At 37.6% G+C, this 16,482-nt stretch overlaps 1 protein-coding gene across 1 annotated transcript; it reads left to right on the top strand.

The window, feature by feature from the left end:
* The first annotated feature begins 1,039 nt into the window (after positions 1 to 1,039).
* On the top strand, positions 1,040 to 3,270 carry LOC117214745 (defensin). Its single transcript, XM_033461052.1, has 3 exons — positions 1,040 to 1,210; positions 1,843 to 2,023; positions 2,979 to 3,270. The coding sequence occupies exons 1-3, from the start codon at positions 1,141 to 1,143 to the stop codon at positions 3,016 to 3,018; spliced, it is 291 nt and encodes a 96-aa protein (XP_033316943.1). The 5' UTR covers positions 1,040 to 1,140; the 3' UTR covers positions 3,019 to 3,270.
* The last annotated feature ends 13,212 nt before the right edge of the window (positions 3,271 to 16,482 follow it).

The raw sequence follows: 16,482 nt of genomic DNA, 5'->3' as shown, positions 1-16,482 counted from the left end.
GACTTCTTTTTTCGCGTAGAATCACCCCCTTTCCGCTTGTACCACCAGTTACCAACCACCCTGTATAAAATATTCAACCTTTTTATAATATTTAATACACATATTTAATACAATTTAGTTACGTTAATAAAAATATAAACTTGCATAAAGATTTGCAGTTCGATTACAAGAATAGAAATATTATATGTTATATATGTACATGGTTGTAAAGATATTATTTATAAAAAGAATAAAACGAATATTTTGATATGACAAGTCCGATTAATTTTAATAAAAAAGCACACACATCGAGAGTCAATATTTCTCTTTGTTCTCATTAAACGCAAGACACGACCATTCTATTCCAATTTTCACAGTGTTCAACATTAACATCGCGCATTGTTCTATTAGAATCGTTTAAAAATATTTTGAATTTTATTTCAGTTCGGAGATCAGCATATTATTATTTCTTATTTAAGCGATTAATTGGAAAGTCGATGAGGCAATGTAAAAGATATTTGTTATGAAAATTATCGGACGAATTATATACGTTTTTTTTTTTTTTTTCAATATCTGAGATCGTAAAACCGATTTAAACGAAAATGTTTCATAAAACATCTAACGAAAGTATTTAATAAAATAGCATGAAATTGTGGCAATTAATTCGACAATTTATGTAATTATAATTGTCAATCTTTAAATCTGACATACGAGAAATAAAATTGAGCACTTGGTAAAATATTTAATAAATAGCTAATTGATTTGAAACGCAAACGAAGCAACTTAATAGAATTATTGATACTAGTTGGACAATTTGTACGGTTGTAACTATTGATCTTTAATTTCGCAACATTAGAAACACAGATATATTTATCGAAGTAGAGCAATTAACAATTACAAAAGAGATAACCTTTTTCCGTCTGACGCGACCACACAGCAAGAGTTCATTCCAGGTTTCAGGGGCTTACCCGTATACTGATGAAGAGATTGCCTTATATACAACACTTCATTGAGTATGCACTTGTATCCACATGGTTCAATGGACACGGAGTTGTATATAAACCGCGCCAGCTAACGTTCAATCATCAGACACTTCTCGGTCTATTCTTCAGTAACTTGGAAACAGTCTGCCATCGAATTTTCATAAAAACTTCAGCCAAAATGGTGAAGGTCTATTTTCTTGTCGCTCTTCTCTTTGTGGCTGTAGCCGCCATCATGGCAGTACCCGTGGGTAAGTGAACCTTCTATCTAATTAAATTGTCACGAATGTTCAACCGTTTAACGAAAATCTCTCAACATTCCTCAGAAATAAAAGTTCGTTCTATTCGTTAACATTAATATTTTAACGTCCATATTTTTCGATCCTTTAATATCTTTTGATATTAATCTCTCAATGTTCTCGATTTTCTCGTTTAACAACTTTTAAATATTAGCTGACTCGATACGAATTCGATATAAATAATTCTCAAGAAACCTTGCGTCTTTTACGTTTACAAGATAAATGAAAATCATCTAATAAGTTCAATTATCCGGTGAAAAGATACGCTCTCTAGCTATATATTTACCAGAGCTGTATGGACCCTCCATCCTTCTCGATGATTATCAGATATTCAAGAAATAATTACCGGGTATAATAAGGGTAATTAGCAGAATAATTAGCAGTAAACGCAGAAAGACAAAACGTTGTTTGTTATTCGTGTTCGTTGTTCATTGTTAAAGACAGCTGCTGTTTTAATGCTCCACCATCTTCGTCTTTCTATTGAGAAATATCCGAGCGTTAATTCTCGATTCCTTTGCCAATTACCGTGTTTCATCTATTATACTCAGCAGACAGAAGGCTTAAAGACGGTATTTAAATTTCAGAGGAGGAATACGAGCCCCTGGAACACGCTGGTATCGAGGAACGTGCTGACAGACAAAGAAGAGTGACCTGTGACCTTCTCTCCATCAAAGGAGTCGCTGAACATAGTGCTTGCGCTGCCAACTGTCTCAGCATGGGCAAAGCTGGAGGTCGCTGCGAGAACGGAGTCTGCCTTTGTCGCAAGTACGTGATTCCTTTAATTTCACTTGCCCAAGTTGTTTGAACTTAAACGACCAATTTTGAATATCTTCCTACGACTATTCGACGTCTGTTGATCGAAAACTCTCGTATGTTACACGTGATTCCGTATTAAGACTCAAGTTTGAAGTCACGAGATTTCTGGAATCTCAACGACGATCGAATCTTAAACGTTCTAGCGAATCCAGTGATACTTTAGTGAATCTGCTATCGATCGAGGATTCTCGCGTGTCAAGTGTATTTTTTTTTATTAACAGTCGAATCGATTTCGTCAATTTGTTCTTAACTTGGGCGATGGCCAAGTATCAGATGGTAGATCCACTGATATTTTAGTAAATTCGATGTCCGCTGTTTAAGTAAATTTGATACAGTTGGAAAATTCTGGCAGATTAAACGATTATTAGATATAGCCAAGTTTCAGTTTATTAAAATTTCGAACGAGTTGAATTTGAACGACGACTAGGTTTTCACTACTATAGCGTAGATTCGATAATTTTTTAATAAATTCACTGCCCATTGAAAATTTTCGTGATGCGAAATGTAACTTCTGTTTTTTATAGTATCTCAGATGTTTCAGGGGAAAATTCGTGTTTTAATTCGTTTGCAAAGTTTCTATTGTTCGTCGTGTTGGACCTCGTGTCACGTTGATTATCGATAGCTCACGACTGTTACCATAGATGAAAATTCATAAGATTTGTTATTAAAACGAAGCGAAAGCAAAATTTAGAGAGTCAGGAAGCTAATTATTATTGCTGTGCGTAATCAAATATCCAAAGATAATCTCGTGTCTTAATTTTCAAGTATTGTTGGAGGTAGCTAACTTTCGTGTAACCTGGACGTGTCATAGATATTTCAAATGTTCAGTAAACGAAAAAGAATTCAGTAAAAGAATATTCTCAGAGCAGAAAACGGAAAGTTCATGTGACTTTTCTCGTTTCAGGACCAACTTCAAGGATCTCTGGGACAAACGTTTCGGTTAAATCCAATCCTACACCAAGCTCCGACGAATTTTCCATGCAACGAGAGATACGCGAAGAAGACGCGACTAATGTCAAGAAGTTACCAAATATTTAAAAAACTACGCTTATTTTATTATAGTTATAGTGAATCTTTCCTTACTAAAAATTCCGTGGAGCTTAGGTTGTTAAAAGCCACTTTATTTGATAGTACAGCTGAGTTCTTTTGACAAGCTATTATACAGAATAAATAAAGTTTCAAAAGAAGAAAAAGCATAAACACCGAACGATGATTTTTCCATCCTTCGTATTTTATCAACAATTAATAACTCTAAATAAAACTTATTAGGCTAACCGTGAAATTTGATGCACGAAAATTCTCAACTCTGTGTAGAATAAGTTTCTATAAAAAGTGCAGTTCCAAGGAAGATAGGCGATAGATCGATTCGATTATTTATAGATATTTGTTTATTCATTTCCGAATGAAGAAATTGGCTTTGATAATTATTTCTCGGATATATGATAATGTTAGATCTTTACTACAATTACTTTATTTACAATAAATGGATTAAACAGATATTGGTTAAACAGGAAACGATGGTTGTTTAACGCGAACTAATCACAATAATGTGTTATAATTAATCGATATCTTTTAGCCCTTTCGTCCGCGATACTACAATAACGCGAAACAAAGGAAGGATGTACATTTACTTGCTTTATATTTCGAACTCGTAATCGCTTTGGTCGATAATTCCAATTTTAATTTCATTTTCGTGTATCTGCATTTCAGAGACCTAATCCACAGCGTAGCCGTTTTCAATTTAATAAGAAACGCGGTGCAAAGGAAGATCAATGTTTGTAGTGCTTCATAACGAACCCATTATCTATTTCATTTTAATTCTCGTGAATTTTCTGTTTGCTCCCGTTGATAAGCTACGTTAATATCGTTCAGATTTAATTCGATTATTAGGATTAGGCTGGTTTTATCCTTCGTCTTATTTCCTTTATTTGTACGTACACTATGTTCATGTTAAACAAGAATAACGAAAAGAGAAAAAAAGACCGAGCATAGTTCGTTTGAGGATTATAACGGAGATCGTAGTGATATTTTTTAAGATTAAAAAAGTAGATCAGTAAAATTTTTATCGTTCATTTAGTCAAAGATCAATCTTGTAAAAGTTAATTATTTAGAATTTAATCGAGCGAAATTCTTCATTAGAATTTAACGAATATTAGGTGTATAAATCGTAAACATTAATTTCAAATTAGCATGTTAACTTCCCCGAAATTATATTTAATAATTATAGTTTGCTATAGTATTGTAATTTTAAAGTAACGCGAAATTCTGGGAAAATCGGTTTCGTAAGCGATAATAATTTTCATTCTTCGCTATATTAATAATCATAATCGCTTATCGAATATTAATGACTGTATCTGTTGTATCATTGATGTGTACGATTGACGCGTATATTAATATTATTTCGTCCGTAATATTTCACTATTCGAAGTACAACCAAATTTTAACAAAATTCCCTCGAAATTCCTTTTTCTAATCGTAGGACTTCACTCGCGATATTTTTCGTTAAAAAATACGCGCTATACTTATCTATAATAAGTATTAATTTATTATAAATAATTAGCCATGTCACTGCGCCACGCCAGAAAAAATTACTGAAAATTCTCAATGCGAGAATTGATTGTAAATTTTAATAAATAAAAAAAAAAATACGCACGTACAAATTTCCTTGACAATTATCCTACGATTGTACATCGTTTGGTAATAATAAACCGTATCCACTGCAATTATTTCGAGCTTCATAAATAACTACGTATAGCGATTAATCAGTCACACCGTTCTTAACCGCATCGAGATAAAGCATACGTGCTCGTTGACCTAACAATCATGGAACAAATTACCATGCGCAAAATACCTACGCATTAAATACCCGTAAAGAATGACCGTTTATGTTGTTACTGCAAAATATTGCCTTTCGGTATATACGAGGGTCATGCGTGAATTATTTTTCCGATTATGCATAAACAAAACGTGCGTATAAATTCATCGGCTGCAATACCGAAACAGCAAATCGATTTATTAAAGATTTTTGTTTTCACCAAGTAACAAATTAGAAATCGATTTTCAGTTTTCGCGTTTTCGAACGATGACAATTTGTTTCATTCGTACGTCTGTTGTTCCTCCCACGAAGAAAAGGAACAACGCAGAGACATACAGGAACATCATTTTATTTACCAAAATAATTACTCTTAGTTCTTTTTCTTTTTTTCTTTTATGAAAAGAGCAACGTAGCTTTTTTGGTCCCTCAAACAAATAACTTGATTTCTATCTCAAATTTTAGACTCGTAGCTTATCGCTATTTTGTTTCACGAGACGGCCAAGAAAATTCTTCTATGAAACTTCTTGTATAAAAGAAAATAAAGATATAGATAATGCGGAAAAGAATTATTAATCGAAATTAATAATTATTAATGTCGCTATTCTGATAAGCAAAATTGCGATTCTCTGTATCTCCGCAACATTGTTCACGTAGAAGAAACGTCAGAACGTTTTCGCTCATCTGACACATTACGCAGTAAACGCGAAATGATCGAGGAAATTTATGAAATGGCAAAAATTCATATTTTTAAACGCTTTTGAGACGAATTTAATTCCATTCGATCGTCTAACCGAATTATCTTCGACAAAGGTTGGAGAAATATAGAGAATGGGGATCAAAATATAAGATTTCTCGTCAGAAAATTGCAGAGAGGAAAGAAGAATAATTAATCGAGACGATTGAAGCCGAATCTTATATTGACTCGAACGAATCTTCCAATAAATTGACTTATTTTAATCATCGAGAAATTCTCTTTGCTCGAAGCTAATATTTGAAAATGGCCCTTTATCCAGACGTATTTCGTCTCTATTAATAAAATCCGATATTCGAATCAATATAAAATTACTATAGCGAGTACCATTGCCAAGTTTCCTCATATAATAATCGCCACAAATTCAAACCTCCGTCAAAATTAAAATCAACTAAATCTCTCCCTTCCTCTTATCAAAAAATATCTCGTCCATTCGTGATAAAAAGAAAAAAGAAATAAATTTCTCCCTCGGAAGGATCGAGCGTCCGACGTATGAATGACCTCGGAGAAAACTCGGCGCGTACTATCTTTTTGCGTAGAAAAGGTTTAGTCCGAGAGAGCAAGAGTGAAAGACCGCGAACGAACGAAAGAGAGACGAACGTATAAACGAGAACGAAAGTAAAAGAGAGAAAGAGAGGAAAGGAGAGAAAGAGAAATTTGGATCGGTAAAAGAGCACGAAAGGAGAAAACACGACTGGAAAACCAATATGCCTTGTGCTTCGGTGTGCAATTAAAAGGTCGAGAGAGTTTACTGTCGATATTTTTCGACCAGCAATTATTGGAATCTTTTTCTCATCCTCCTCCTCCTCCTCACTCCACCTTTTCCCTGATATACAGCCAGGGTATAACCGGATCGGACTCGCCACGACCACGATAGTCCTGCAGGACTCTTCTGCATGAAGAGCCCTTCAGAAGCGGACAAATGCGGCCACTATATGCACTTATGGTTCTTTCCACGCTTTCATTAAAAATTGGACTCTGCTCTCCAAAGCACCTTCTTCTCTCTTTTTCTCCTTTTTTTTCCTCCTCTCTCTTCCTCTTTTCATCCGCGTATCCGTCTATTTCTTTTCAATTCCCATAGAGCTGTCTTCGTTCAACGTTCTCCTCTATTCTTCCACATCGGTCCAGGCCAGGCTCCGGCTCTTTTTTCCTCCCTATCCTTTTTTTGCCACTTCTCGTGGCTCGTGTGGATCGCCAGGATATAGCTGGATGTCAGTCATATTCGTGACTGGCTTTTCATCTTTGTTCGTTCGCCGGGGCCCGTCCTGTGTTCCGTTGAAAATTATTTCCTCCGGTATTCCGCGCCGGGCATTTCGGCCTCTTCAGCTGGAATTCGGATAGCCGGATAGCCGCGATGAATCGCGAAAAACCGCGTACACCGGACCGAACTTTCCTCCCGTGGATAACGTTCGTTTTCCGCGTTAAATCGTTCGCGGACGATCGTGACGTTCGCCATCCTCTTTTCCTTTTTTCTCCTCGTTTAAGAAGATTTCTGCCGTTAATTTGTCGCGAGATCATCGTCTCTCTGTGATTTCTCGATCGATCGTCGTTAACACTAAGTTTAACGAAGATCGAGCCATCGAATTTGCATCGACGAAATTACAACGAAGAGCGAATCAACAAAATTGTAATCGTTGCAAACGGCAGCCAGAGATCGTTCGTATGAAACGTTTTGGTGGCGGAGGAGAGACTGGTCGCATTGACTCTCGCCGCTAATGAGGTCGAACAGAAACGATTTTTCCGATAATTCTCTTCTTTTCTGTGCGTTATGCTTGGCGAGTTTCACAGTACTCGGCCACGTTATTTTTATGTATCGTTGATTTAGTCAGTGAATTGAAGCAAACGCCATCAACGTCTATATTTTTACTTCTTACACGTATACGTTTCCTCCATGCATGTGGCAAAATGAAATTTCATAACAAACGAAACGGTGCAGGTATTTCTTGTGAAAGACAATAAAAAGTTTTCCCGATTATTCGCAACGATATTTCGTAATTCTATGTGTATGCGCATATACGTGGAATTCTATTTAAACGGAAAAAGCTTTATTTTTTAATAACGTCGTGTATGAATTCGAAAAATTGGATTGTTTAACGTACTCGCGAACGTTTCGTATTACCAGAAAGTAAATGGAACAATACGAAACACTTCGTGCGATTCGCAAATTTCCGCGTACGTTGCCTCGTAATTTAGGAATCTTTTCTAACGATGGAAATTAGGAATTAAACGACCACGATAAAAATCGAATATTTTCTAATTCTCAGAATAATAAACGTAAATTACTATCGTAAAGCAGTCTATGACCTTTTTTATTTCCATTTAAATCTGATAGACGTATACATATTGCATGAGTTTATTCGAGTCGATATCACGTATTATATAAATATGAATTCTTATCAAAAGATTAAGAAACATTAAAGTTTTTTCTGCTATTTTGAGAATGTATGAAATGATTAATCGTCAGTTTTATTAATAATATCGAAAACGCGGCTTTACGTCATGCGATAAATTTCTTCGTCTATTTTTTTCCCCTTTTTGTTTCCCTTTGCGGAAGAGGAACGTTGTTGACGCGCCTACCGGGACAAGTTCAATTTTTGTAAATTCGTTCGATAAACAACTACATGCGATCTAATTCACGCCATTTTTCGCCCCGTTTTTTTTTCTTTTTTTTCTTTTTCGGAGCACATACGTGCGTTATTAAATACACGACGAGAAAAAAACGCAGCTGCGAGGTGAAATTGCGTGCCACGGCAACAACAAATCTCCGATGAAATTTCGCATTCAATTTATAACGCGTTGCAATTTCTAGCAGCCACGGTCGTTCGCCGGAAATTCATTCGTTTTCATCGCGTGTGCGTGTGCTGGTCACGTAGCCAGGATCTTCGACCGTTCACGAAGAGATGTCTCCACTCACGTGTGTTTCTACCTGCAAGTTGAATCTCCTGATCGCAGACAATTCTATCGCTCGCAACCAGTGTAGAAGAGGCGCATCTGGCGATCGGCAGAACAAGAAATTCATATTTTCGGTTATAGAAATCGATTACCTCGACCATGTCGAAACTTAGCAATTTGATATGCACAAATATTCTCGAAATAAAAATTTCCCATTTTTCCACGCAATGATACATGTCACGAGCGCGTGTTCAAACAGGTGACGCATAGCTGAAAGGATTAAATTCGGTTGCGAACGCGTGATTACGGTATTCGATTTCGAAGGGGCAATCGGACGGCGATACGCTCGCTTTTACGGCCGAAAATCAGCAAATCACGCGTTGTTAACGGAACGCAATCATCGATTGCGAAACAGCGGTTCGCGATTTGCATTATTCTCTAACTTTTGCTGCGCAATCATTTTCCAAACATACACGCTGTCTCGCCAAAGTATTTCAACTACACGCTATATACGGAACTTTAACGTCTATATCGTACGCGTTCTATGAAACATTTTCAGATTTCATGCGTGTTATGCGTGAGCAGTAATCTACGAATATTATTATAAACACAGCTTAGAAAATAATCGTAAATGCTGCTTTATAATCGTATAATTGAAGTTAGAAGCGTGCACATACCTTACTATTAGATAGGGTGGTTGGTAACTGGTGGTACAAGCGGAAAGGGGGTGATTCTACGCGAAAAAAGAAGTTTTTTTTAAATTTTTCCATCGAGATCCGTTATAACGTACCGCATGTATTCAAAGTCGATTTTCTCGAAAACAAAGCCTCAAACGAAAAATTTTTATTCTATATTTTCGATTTCTTTTTTATCGTAGAATCACCCCCTTTCCGCTTGTACCACCAGTTACCAACCATCCTGTATATGGAATGAGCAAATACCGTTTACTAATATCTTTTTTTTTTTATTTATTAAAATTTACAATCAATTCTCGCGTTGAGAATTTTCAGTAATTTTTTCTGGCGTGGCGCAGTGACATGGCTAATTATTTATAATAAGTTAATACTTTTTATAGATAAGTATAATTTGTAAGTATTATAAATAAGTAAATATTACTTAATTTAGATAACTAATTGAATCTAGCGTTTAGGTCTAGCGGGTAGTGTCTCTTCAGCCTGCGGATCTGGTCCGACGTATCAAGTAGTCCAGTAATTAGGGGGTTTCGATGTTTGTTGACTCTTTTGCTATATCTGTCGCCATATTTTGCTATTTCCTCTTTGACTGTTGGTATCTTGAGGTCGCGATGTATTAGTTCGTTGGTGACATACCAGGGTGCATTTATAATAGATCTACCAGGTTTACTAATATCTTCTACACGTTTCAACAATATATTCTGCGCGTTTTGCTTACGACGAAATAACAAATGCGAATGATTTGTTGAAATGAACGAAGCCTTGTTATAATATGTCGCTTTCAACTGTTACCAAGGCGCCAAGACGGTGGTCAAGACAAACGATCCATTGGGGAAGAACGTTGTCTTACATCATCAATTTATTATTGTTTTGTCATTATATACTTTGAATAATAAAAATACTGCCGTGGCGTCCTGAACGAAACATGTGATTTCAGCGTGGCAGTCAAAATACGTTTGTATGAAGTATACGCATGTATCAAATATCTTGCAATTTCTGCGTACACTATACTTTCAGATTTGTTCCAAACTATACTAATATAATCACGATAGTCGAGTTGTATAACGGTGCAAAGATGTTTCCTGTAACACGCATAATATGTTCGTAAATGCTAATTTGATGGGGTGATAAAGAGCAAGGGAAGGACAAGAGAAGTGCCTAATCAGGTAGTTCGTAAATCCGAGTAGTTTAGCGTAGTTTAGGTTAACAGGATCGAATAAGTAGGTTTAGACACATGTTTAAATATAAGTGGAAGGATGTTGGCAAGAAGAGTAGACATCGAGTATCGTCCGAGTGACGTCGAAAGAATAGAAGTATAATACGTGCGGCATACGAAGTAGAAGTGCAAAGCCAAAAAGATACGAACGGAATGTATCATGTAAAATATCTTGTAAACCAACTAGAATTACGTAATAAATAATAATAATATTCGTAAAAGGTATTTAAGTAAGTGTTCGAATACTTTCACGTGGCTTCTTGTATTTTCATTTCATCGATTTCTCGTTACACGAAAGTCGTTCTCCTAGTTTCCACCTTCTATATTTCAATCCCGCTCTTATTTTAACGAACAAAAACGATTAGCGAACAGAGGTCTCGTAACTCGCGTTTCACGAAGATATTTGATACAAAATTTTCAAGAACGACGTATCGTATTTTCTTCAAACTCGAGGTATCTTTAAACGTCAAAAACGTCGTTTTATACGACCGAGTAATAAACGATCGTATAAAACTCTGGAAATAAACTCGAGGGAATTATCTTATCTATCTATTAGCCAAAGTCGTAACCACGTCGAAACGTTGCAGACATCGTGTAGAGGCAAGCGGTTGACGCTGGTGTCCCCGAAACGAGTGACCGGCTTGGAAATAATGCGATCGCAGGAGCGCAGGTCGGTTTGGTCGGTAGGCGAATTAACGCTCAGGAAATCGGATTACGTCGTGACCCACAGCACTGACTGTCTACTAACTCTTGCATTAGCCTCCGTTCGAGCAAATTGCGTTTAGCCTGGGCTAAGAGGAGAGGACGATCGGCTTGCCAGGAGTACTCGACCGAGGTAAATTGCTAATTCGCGACTCGCAGAAATAACGTGGCCGTGGAAATACGCGGGATTTGGTCGACCAGACGCGGTCGACCCCCTTTCATTATCGCCAACAGCTCGTGCTTTCACGCTAGAAGTTATAAATCGATGGTAATGGTGCGCCGATTCAAAGTCTGTTGGGACCTGTGTTCCAAGAGGATTGCCCTTTGTTTCGGTTCTATCCCCTGTTTTTCCTTTCTTATGCTCGCAATCGGTAATTTTACAGTTATTAATTAGAGAATATCGATCGATCGTGGATTAATCAACGCGTTCAATGCGGCACGGGTTGCGTGGATTTTCCTTTGGCAACGTATTTATCCAGGCATCGTCCGAAAGAAAATAGGAAATTCCAATCACGCGTTCGTTCGCGTCTTTCGCATTGAGCGTGTTAACGAGAGAATATTAATAGCTTTTGTAATTGCCGAAGAATATTGGAAAGTATTGGTTGTTCGTAAGAAAGCTTAATGGCACGGTTTAATATTCGCACTCGGTTTTGGTAAGATCGAATGGCTGTTATATAGAAACGAAGAGTTTGCGGCTTTGCGAAATGAATTATTTTATCAGTCAGCTCGCGGAACGAGAACGTGTAGAACTGCAAATTTGCTTAAATTTTATTGGCACAGTTGTGTTCTGAATTCTCACTTCTTCCTTGCGTATTTCGAAAGATTAGAAAGATAGACGAAACGTAGAAAAAAGTAGACTCAAACCTCTTAAACTTCGTCTTAAATTTCCCGCGTGTACGTTCTTTGGGACGCGAAGCACTTGCGTAATTGCACACTTTGAATTGCCACCGAGAAACGGAGAAATTGTCGAAACTTACGTTTTCTCCGAGTAAAATCTTCTTCGTTACTTCTCCGTTCGACTCGCCAGCTTCTACGATAAGAATCGGATTTATTCTCGTCCGATCTGTACGCATTACGCGTTTCAAACGTATCGCGGACGAATGTGTTCCGTTTGCGAGGACAAACCGTGCTCGTCCGAGTTAATTAAATCCCTCGAGGGTAGGTTAAATTGCCCGCTAGGAAGTTAAACAGATAATTAGACAAATTGGCAAACTGATCGGTGCCAACAATTACGTTTCCACGAGGCATGCGACGTGGTAACTCTTTACGATTGTTGCACCATCGATTACAACCGTCGCCCTTGATGATGTTGCGTAGCATATCGTCTTACTCATCCATCTGCAAGCAATTTTCTCTTTTGCCATATGTTTGTCAAAATATTAGGTTGTCCGAAATGTTTCTTTCGTTTTATAAGGAAATAATAGACGCACAATATTTTTAGTTAGTTTATTGAATTATGCACGAACGTAATAATGGAAATAGAACGAAATGGACCACACCTAATTCAATAAAACAATATAAAACAGAAATCGTTGTTCATCTATTGCGAGAGGAAAGAAACTTATCGGACAACCTAATAATATTTTCCTTTGTTTGTAGTCCAAGCTAAATATAGCAACGAAATTTTTGTTAGGTCATCCCATAAGTTCGTGCCGACTTTTGTGTATACATTTCATGTGTCGATTTATAAACATACGGCGATGAGGGACCAATGCACTGATCGAGAACAGGCTAGAGCAGATTTTCGTGGGTATAAGATCGTAATATAGTGAACACAGTAACTTCCAACAGTAAAAAATCACGAGTGAAATGCGTATCCATTTTCGACATCTCGTGTTATATGAATTTCGGAAAGGAAGTTCTGTAACAATTGCCACGAAAAACATATGTGCTGTTTACGGAGAAAATGCGCTTTCATCTGGCACCTGTAGGAAGTGTTTCCAACGTTTTAGAGCTGGGAATTTCTGTTTAGAAGACGAGGAACGCTCCGGGCGTCCTCCTCAGACAGACGAAGATAAAATTCGGGATGTTGTTGAAAAATCACGAAGTTTGACAGTTGAAGAGATGTCAAATGTTCTGAAAATACCTAAGACAACGATTCGTAGGTGTTTAAAAAAAATAACATATATAATCGCTCGAAAAACGACACGAACTTATGGGATCACCTAATATATTTATATTGCAGTGTATCATCTATTTGCTCGAAACACGTCTCTCTCGAATCGTTTTATTCCAAACGCAACAACAACGCTGAAACACAAACAGTGTTACTACCAGAGACGGTAAGCTAAACTGTCCTGCGACCATCCAGCCGTAAGGATGACACGAATTTGTATCTGGCTTAATACGCGCAAAGCTCTCCGTCACTTAACAACAAAACCGAGCAGCAAAAGATACGCGCACAGAGTGGCAAAATAATTCCGCGTGTCAAATAGCGTAGCGAAACACGGATAGCCACGCAAATGACGACCGTAGGTGATCACTTCGGTAAACGACCAGTCGTGGAGCTGACAAACGTCGCTTCCAGATAATCTTTGTCCTGTTGCTACTTAACACGTCGCGTTTCCTACTCTATGTAACGTAGGGGGTTGCGGTAACGCGTATCATGGCACGTATTTGGCTTACAACGATTACGAGAGGATCATAGGAAACCCGTTCGATCAATCAGCTGTTCAGGTATTAGCGTTTCCTGGCACGTACCGGCCGGCGATGCGTTCAACTCGCTGTCGTTGGCTGGAATTCCAACAGCTGGGTCTCGTCTTTACCATATCCGAACAGCCGTGTTTTCCTTCTTCGGTCAGATTAGCGGAATTCGAGCGTTAACGGCACTTTCACGTCGATCGATTCGACTCTTTTTTGCCTTCTATTGCTATGTGAATGAGAGTTTTTTTTTCTATTTTGCCACGGAATAGAACGAAACGATAGTCGATAGTCACGATGAATAGCAATCGAACGACTCATGCAATCGTTTTCTTTCGTGTTCTCTTTCCTTCTTGTTTAATCTTCGTATACGAAGTTCATGAGCGATAACGTTTGCATTAAGACTTTGCCAGTTCTTGGCGAAGAAGATCGTATCGGTATTCGATTCTCTCTCAATAATTAGTAAATGCTTTTAGTTTAGCTTGAAATATTCACAGGAGATGTACGTCGGGTTTGAAATGTGCGACGAGTGCCGTAGAAAAGGCTACAAACGCCGTGGAAAAAGACTAACAGAAAATTTTGGACTAACGAAAAGACTAAGAAAATTGTACACGTTATGGGTATCGATAAGTAGTCCCGTACGACGTTTGCAAGTTTGGTAATAAAGCAAACGAAGTCGCACAAGTAAATTTTACTAGTTATCATTTCCCGATTACGCTATCTAAATCTGAATTCTAAGGAAGAAACTACTGACCTATGACTTACAATTTATTAATCATGGGTAATTATCGCGCAAGAAGGTGCAGGTGTTACGTTTGCCTTGATAATATTAGCAAACATAATTCTCTACGCGATAGTTGCACGACACGTTCTATGTAAAACACTTGCACTTTACACCTAAATATACGTAAATATATCAAAAGTATCAGACACAGTGACAAGTATTATTCATTTATAATTTGCACCCGTGTGTATCTCGATTTTTAATCATCTTTTCTTCAATAACTTTACGTATATACCGCGCACAATTCGCATTTCCGATGTCTCAGCGTAGATTAGGTGCAACATAGTAATCGACTATTTCTACTTCGAGGCTTAATCTTTGCAACGCGACGAACTAATTCGATCCATTTCGATTCACGAACATAACAAATATTCTACCGCAGTACCGGTGTATTATTCGTCCAACTTTAGCTATCAAATCGAAATAGGTTTATTCAAGATCGATAGATAGTAATTTAAAACTAAAATTGAAAATTTTAATTCGATCGAACGAACATTCAGATTCAGCAAATCGGATTAACACGGTAAAGCTGATTAGAAACATTTGCTACTAATTGACATCGGATTACGTAACGTAACAATTTACATATTACATATTATAATAGGTACATTCCGACGGTAATCAATTTATGATAATAATAGCGCGAATACTTCAGTTTCATAATTTAACACCGGTGAAAATACCGATTCAGGTAAAGCAATCGTATAGCATCGAGTAGCGGTGGACGTGAGGGAAACTTCATTACATGTGTCGTTATTACGACGTGTCGCGGTATTAGAAATTGTCGTTGCACCGTTAGAAATCACTTGTACGATGCTCGTTGCACGATACGCTGGTTATTTCGCCAGCGAAACCTCAATTAGCAAATCTGTAATATCGTTAGCGCAACGTGATAATTGTAACATTAACACTGGTAACTTTGTTCGGTGTTTCGTACTGTTACGCAACAACGTTGGGAATAAGGAAACACGTTTGCCGTACTAATGTGCGTTACATAGATTCGCGTTTACCGCGTCGCGTTAAACAACAAATTTACGAGACTAAAAAATTCACGCTAGTTTAGTTTCATCGCGCGACGCAGCGAAGGAATTTTTTCGCATGTAACACGACGATTTTCAGATTAATCGTAACGTTAATTTACTCTTGAAATTTCCAGGCTTAAAATTATATGCTTAGATAGAATAAATGGAAATTGCATATCGATTCGACAACACAGATGGTTAATTGCTCTTCGTCGAAACGACTTGCACTGTCGCGTCCGAGTTTCGTTCACGTATCGAGTACAATACGTGACGCAGCATAAGCAGACATTTTTCTAACGAGAATTTATGCTCGTTCGATGGATCGAGGTAGCGACCGATTGCGTAACAAGGGAAGAGATTTATTCGACAGGCTACGTGCCGTATGACGACTCACAACAGGGTAAAGTAAGTCAGGATAATCTTCCCCGTTCGTTTGCCAGTAATTGATATTCCATTCATAGGATTCGCGAGACGGTCGTCGCAATAAAGTTGCGTCGCGCGGTTAACCGATTCCCAGTTAACTGACGCACTCGGTTAACCATTGCACGATTTTACTTATCTTTAACTCATATCGTCTATGTTACGTTCATACGATTAATTTTATTCGTTCGATCTACCCGTCTAAACTTCTATCTCCACGTAAAATATCAGGAGCTTTAAACGTCAAGTTCGTATTGTTATACGTAGATTTTGCCGCGTTCATTATAGGAAATTCGAAGATGCAAAGAATGCGCGTATATACAGGGTGGTTGGTAACTGGTGGTACAAGCGGAAAGGGGGTGATTCTACGCGAAAAAAGAAATCGAAAATATAGAAAATATATTTTCTTTAATTTTTCTTTAACCGCACGCGTACCGAGCGGAAATTCAAAGTCGATTTTCTCGAAAACAAAGC

Source organism: Bombus bifarius, unplaced genomic scaffold (genome assembly GCF_011952205.1).
Source record: "Bombus bifarius isolate JDL3187 unplaced genomic scaffold, Bbif_JDL3187 scf7180000009243, whole genome shotgun sequence".
Taxonomy (NCBI): Eukaryota; Metazoa; Arthropoda; class Insecta; order Hymenoptera; family Apidae; genus Bombus; species Bombus bifarius.
Note: the sequence above shows the minus strand (reverse complement) of the source record. Positions and strands in the feature narration are given on the sequence as shown.